The sequence below is a fragment of the Pocillopora verrucosa genome, chromosome 8 (assembly GCF_036669915.1).
Source record: "Pocillopora verrucosa isolate sample1 chromosome 8, ASM3666991v2, whole genome shotgun sequence".
NCBI lineage: Eukaryota > Metazoa > Cnidaria > Anthozoa > Scleractinia > Pocilloporidae > Pocillopora > Pocillopora verrucosa.
Window position 1 is genome coordinate 1,154,514 of NC_089319.1, and position 6,433 is coordinate 1,160,946.

General features: G+C 37.3%; 1 protein-coding gene across 1 annotated transcript; it reads right to left on the minus strand.

The window, feature by feature from the left end:
• Positions 1-1,978: 1,978 nt before the first annotated feature.
• LOC131787958 (uncharacterized) lies at positions 1,979-5,891 on the minus strand. Its single transcript, XM_059105038.2, has 3 exons — positions 5,725-5,891; positions 3,021-3,695; positions 1,979-2,719 (listed from the first exon to the last, which is right to left on the minus strand). The coding sequence occupies exons 1-3, from the start codon at positions 5,729-5,731 to the stop codon at positions 2,511-2,513; spliced, it is 891 nt and encodes a 296-aa protein (XP_058961021.1). The 5' UTR covers positions 5,732-5,891; the 3' UTR covers positions 1,979-2,510.
• Between the last annotated feature and the right edge of the window lie 542 nt (positions 5,892-6,433).

The following is a 6,433-nucleotide window of genomic DNA, read 5'->3' on the forward strand; positions in this document are numbered from 1 at the left end:
AAAAGAAAATCTAGAGGAACCAATCATGCTGAATAATTTATTTATTTCAGAGACGTAAATTATTATGATAGAGACGATGCTGGACTAATTAGCTTTATAACAATGTTAATCCAAATACAGAGTGACTTTCTATGTATATAATTTTGACTTACCATCTTTTTTGCTAATGTTTTGTACCCTTGAAGAGGGGAAAATATTTTTTTGTGGCGAAAAAAGTGTACATACTGTACATAACAAAACCTGCTAAAATTAGCCATGATGTTCTATCAAATAAAATCGCAGAAGTTTGCATTGTACATTCTTTCGTATGAATTTATTTCCTACAGAAAAAGAATACTCAATATTTTAAATCCGATTAATATGGGCTGGTGGAACTATATTTTTGAAACTCAAGGTGCGTAAGTTCGGCAACGAACAAATGAAACGGAACATGCATAATTAAACTTACCCTTCACATTCATCTCATAAAATTCATGGCAAGCTGAATATTTTCGTCATTCTGCGAAATACTTAATATTCTTTGTTTTCGTTTTATCCCAAAGAAAAATTCCAAAGGCAAAATTTGATCATTTATCTGTGGTGAGTACTTCCGAATTTAGCACTAATCAATGTTGGTTTTATCTCAGAGGCGACAGAAAACACTCGATTACAAATGCGTCAATACAGCATTGTTTTTTTTGTCGTAAGATTGGCAAAACCGGTCTTTCATGGGATAAACATTTCCAATGCAGTCTGATTTTCTATTAGAGATATCACTCCTAATAAAGCACCACATCTACAATCTCCTCTTGCCAAATTAGATTTGGCAATCCGTAGCGTGCCTAATACTCGAATTAATTTCTCGCGCGACATCCCTGTGACAAAATTACACGTTTATATTAGTAGAGGGAATAACGACCCCCGTAAGGCTTTGGTACCGCAAATCAAGTCAAAGAAAACACCAAATAGGTATATGAGTATAAAGAGAAGACCTACAAATTATCTTGCTTTTATCGGTGAGTTGATCTAACCCATCTAAGATATATTTCTTGAAATGTTTTGAACAATGTTAAGACAAAATGCGCCATTATAATCGATTGCGTAACATTGCAATATCAGGATAAGGCCGAGCGTATGATATTCCCCTTTTTGGTAAAATGATAAAATCAGCAATAAATGATCAGGATTAAAAATATTTTCTTCATCAGGCCACATCAGTTGAGTTTCTGCTGACATTGAGTTCCAGTGATTCGCTGGCTAGCTCCGGCCTGAAGATGATTAAAAACAAGTGCTCGACAAGCTTGCACAAATCACTTGAAGTGTACACTTCATATTCCTCATGACTCTTTGTTGCGTTACTCTAAAGATCTACAAGTAGCTCATTAGCTTTGTGAATCAAGTTGTTTAGCGAAAAATAAACAATGAATGAATCCGAACAAAAAACGGTAAGATTGGTAATAACGAGTAGACTAACTGAGTATCAAAAGAGCATGAACCTTGTGATCACGCAAAGAGCGATATTTAGATGTTATAAAGAACGTGACAATAAAGCTGACTGTCACTTTGTTGGTTCTTCAATCGACAAACTTGAGAACTTTCAAGATTCAACTTGTTACATATGAACATTAATTAGAGTCCTAACACGTACAGAAGCAAAGGATTATAAACTAGCAAGTTTATAATCTGTTGATTCAACTAATTACAAAACTAAGCCTGGTCATTAGATTTTCTTGAGAGGTCAAACTCCTCTCTATTGCTGTATGAAATTTACTCTCGTTTCTCGCCTTCGTTTTGTGATTATAGGTTCGCAAAGCTTAATTTTCAAACATTATAAATCGAATTATAAATATCTAATCTAAGAAGGCAAATAGAAATGAATTCCTCATAACGATTCATAACGAAAGAATATTTTAAAGCGCAACCAATCCCCCCCCCCCTTTGTGCCCTCGAGTGACGATGTCTATTATCTTTTAGGACAAACAAAGAAGAAGAAAAAAAATTGTGACAGTCAGGAACAGTTTATTTGACTAAATCATTACACAATATCTCTCTTTCCTTGGAGGCTAAGAGCCTTTATCTAAGAACCTTTTAGCTCGATACTTCTCCTTTTGAGTTCATTAGTCCCACAATGATAATGAACCCATGGACTGGAATCAACTTAACTTATACTGGAATCGAAAATGATTGTTAAGTTCATCTGAAATGAATCAAGAAAAGTCAACGTGTTACTTTTCTTTTTAAAACTTGCAAGAAAATGGATAAAACCCGAGAAATAAAACTATAAAAAAATTGACGTCACCATTCGCTGTGCATGGCAAACATATGCTAGGGCAGCCCAATCTATGAAAAATAATTCAACACACACACTATTTTTGTCTCTAAAATCACGTAAAGTTAAAAAAAACTTGCTAAATTTGAGAGTAATTCACCAAAATATGATTCACTAATTGACTAAATAGCAAGAAAGAAAATAACTTCTTGTAATGCAGAAGTTTAGGTGCGGCAAATGTGTAGTTGAAAAATTAATCTGACTAAGGTGGTGTAATTGGACCATCAATAATGTTGGTAAAGATCTTCATAAAAGTGACAAATTTGTACTGTGGACCGTAAGGCAGGGGGACCGCTTTCCTTGGATCAGTGATCGTGTTTCCCTTTCCATCCTTGTTAGTCACAGCAGTTTGTCCAGGCTTCTGGGACCATAATCCACCCTGATCCAAGCGGTAACAATGAAAATCTACGCCTGAAAAATATAGAAAAAATGGCGAAAAGAAGATAGAGGTCTGAGCGTCATCAATACTAATGTACTTTTTAATGTTTATGAAGCATGTAAAATTTGCAATGAAATTTCCGCGTCCACTTAATGTGCCAAAATGGGCTTGATTTTGCTAGAGGTGGTTACCTGTATTAAATGTCCGTTTCTTAGTTTATCTTGGGGAGATTATACGATCCCCATGCTGTTGTGTTTTAGTATGACTGGTTGGGTGATTTACCCAAAATATCAATGTTTTTGGGAACTCAACAAATCAGGGTTTGTTCCCTACCTTCTTGGACCATCAATGCAATTAGGCAGTTGGGCTGTGGTGGTGCTTCAGGCACAGGCGCACTAGGATCCACATCCATCTTCACCAAACCATCGCTTTCACAGGCCTTGGTGGCCTCGGCTGGAGTAATATCTGTAATGGCATGGCCGCTTGCATAACCAGGCTGGGCAAAGCTGTTGGTGATTTTTTGGTTTGCGTAGTTGTAGCAGTTGTTATACGTACGGATTAGATCGGATTTGTTCCACCTTTCTGGGTTATATTTAGGTGCATAATGCTCTATCACATCGACGTCTTTTTTAACGTCTCCAGTGCTGGGAGCGTGCGAAGAAGGCACGTTCAAGTTAGGAGAGATAGCTCCTGAATCGATGGCCTGCTGAATCCTGTGGTGCAAGTCATTATTTATCAATCCTTCTGGCATGGTGCTAAGCAGAAGCTTTTGAAGGGCGGTTGTCTCCCTGCCTAACATCAATTCTGCATGCTCAGCTCCTGGTTCATATACCAGAAAACCTTTGTATCCAAGAATAGCAGGGAGATTCTGGTGACGGTAGGCGACACCTTTGGTCCTTGCGTCGTCGAGAAGATGTTTCATTTCCTTAAATTTTCCATGAAGAGGGCGAACCGACCAAACAGGATCAGGAACACCACTGTACACCACTAAAGTCACCTTGTATTCTCCTGTTTTTTATACCAAAAAAAAATTATTTGCCTCCACCTAAGCATGGCTAAACATTTGCGAATACGCTCGGATAATCCAAGATTCTTATCAAGACACTGGGATGCGTCAAGCCCAAGAAAATTTATTGCTCTCCTCTAAAAAACAAGAAGTGATTTTGAAAAGCATTTTACTATAAAAAAATTGCGATAAAACATTTCTTAAAATCATTTCAAGATTAAAAAAAATTGCTAAAAAGCGACGACGTTTCGACGTTAGCTGAACGTCATTATCAAGTCAAAATAAGTTTGTGATTTTTGCTCTATAAATACTAAAAAAAAAAAAACAACAATAGCTGATTAAGAAAAATTGTAACGTGAGAAAATATCAAACAAAGAGTTTCGCACGTATGGAGTCCGTCTGAATATTTAAATTGGGCTTAAGTTTCTTAATGAAGAGCATTTCAAATACTAAGCAATCAAATTTGCTCTGGCACTTTCTTAAAACCGTGAATTGGCTTTCTCTCAAAAGGTTGTTGTTACCATGAGCTTCTAAGAAATGTCTACCGATTGCCGAATTTTTGTGCTCAGCAATGCGTTGATGAAGGTGTCGGGCTGTATACCCGACATAATCTGCATCGCACAGATCACATGAAAAATTGTAAACAACACACTGCTTATTAACAATTGACGGCTTGATTTCTTTGGGTCTGAGGTCTTGCCCCAATTTCTTGCTCACGAAAACTGGTTGCAAAGTAGGGCCAATCTTATGGCTAAGATCGCGTAACCGCTTACGAACCGCATTAGCGGCCACTTGATCTTTAAAAGGAAGACTAATTCTTACTGTGCTACTATCATCATTGTTTCTTTCTGCTTTGTTCGCTGAGGAATTTAGAAAAAGAAACTTTTTGATAGCAGAATCAATAACACTCATTGGATATTCAAGGTGACTAAATATAGAAATCAAGCCGTCAATTGTTAATAAGCAGTGTGTTGTTTACGGTATCCGGTTAGATCGCACCATGGTTAGATCGCTCCCAGTTAGATCGCTCCAACCAAAAGTTAGATCGCTCCAACCAAAAGTTAGATCGCTCCACTCGAAAGTTAGATCGCTCCATCAAATAAGTTACTTCGCTACCAACAAGGTACTTCGTTTCATGTTGTAATGTGAAGTATTGCTTAGCAATGATCTTTAAAGTTCATAGGTGATGATGTGTCTTGTGACGATTCGAGTACATCGTATTCACTCTGTCTATCAGATTAACCACCTATATATTTATATATATATAGAGGTGACTAGAAGTATAGCGATGATGGAATAAATGATCGTGGTTACACTTCGTGAGTCCGTTACATGAGGCTTCATTTGTTCTCTCTGCGTAACTCAGATTTATTTCAAGGGCGCGCGAGCGATATTAATCGATTGTTAAGTAAGATATACACGTCATTTGATGAATTGTAAATTTAGATAGCTTAGTTTTGCTACCTTTACCTTAGTTTTCTACATGGAGCGAAGTGACTCATGTTAGGAGCGAAGTAACTTATACTGATGGAGCGATCTAACTTTCGAGTGGAGCGATCTAACCTTTGATTGGAGCGATCTAACTGGGAGCGATCTAACCATGGTGCGATCTAACCGTAATTCGTTGTTTACAATAGAGCAAAAATCACTAACTTATTTTGACTTGATAATGACGTTCAGCTAACGTCGAAACGTCGTCGCTTTTTAGCAATTTTTTTTAATCTTGAAATGATTTTAAGAAATGTTTTATCGCAATTTTTTATAGTGAAATACTCTAAAAAAAACACTTAAAATCTGTTTAATTTTTTTTCCGGCCCAATGTTACATAACTTTAGATTTGTGTTCAAATACATCACAAACATTCCCGAAATCATGTCAAATTCTTAGAACACAAGATCGCTCCATTTCCAGGAAAGACAGTTGCGAAATACATTGGAGAATGTACATCAAGTTGACATCTTTAAAATTCAATGCGAAGTGATGAACTGAAACAATGAATCGTACTGAAAATCTAACATCCTGAGGACTTACCTTCCATACTTGTTATACGATTTCTATCGCTGTGAATAAGAGCGGATTCCAAAACCTTTACTGATCAATGCGGAAGTTCCTCGAAAGAAAACGTTCTCTCCTTCGCTGCTCACCTGATGAACTGATAAAACTACTGATCGACGCGTCTTTAAATATCAATTGCTTTGTCATCACTGATTATGTAAATTGGAAGCGTGCCACTTTTGAGTGGCGTGAGTTTCTCAGGAAGTTAAGCGCTGCCTGAACACATTCTGTTCAAAATAATAATCAGTCGATGAACTGATGAAGTTGTATTGTCATTCCACTAGACTCAATACGGGGGGAACACTCCACAAAATTTTCCGCTGAAGTGTTCGTCCCTCTTCACCATTCTGACTCTATTTCACACCGAAAACTATATTTAGACTTGACCCAGCAATTTCACCTTATTCAGTTATCTCTCGAAGACACCTTTCTCACCGCTCAAGATACTCTTTCAATTCACCGTCTATCGAGCCTCATTTGAGACCAGTGTTTCAATATCAAGTCGTATATTCGCCCAAAGAGAATATAAATCCTTTAAAAGACTGCCGGTCGCATGAGGTCACTTGAAAGACGAAAAGACCAGTCAGTGATAAAATAACTAGTCGATCTTGCATTTTCGGGCTCCGTATTTCTTTGTAGCATAATGTTCTGATGAGCTAGCGTCTCCACACCTTCCCCCCTCCCC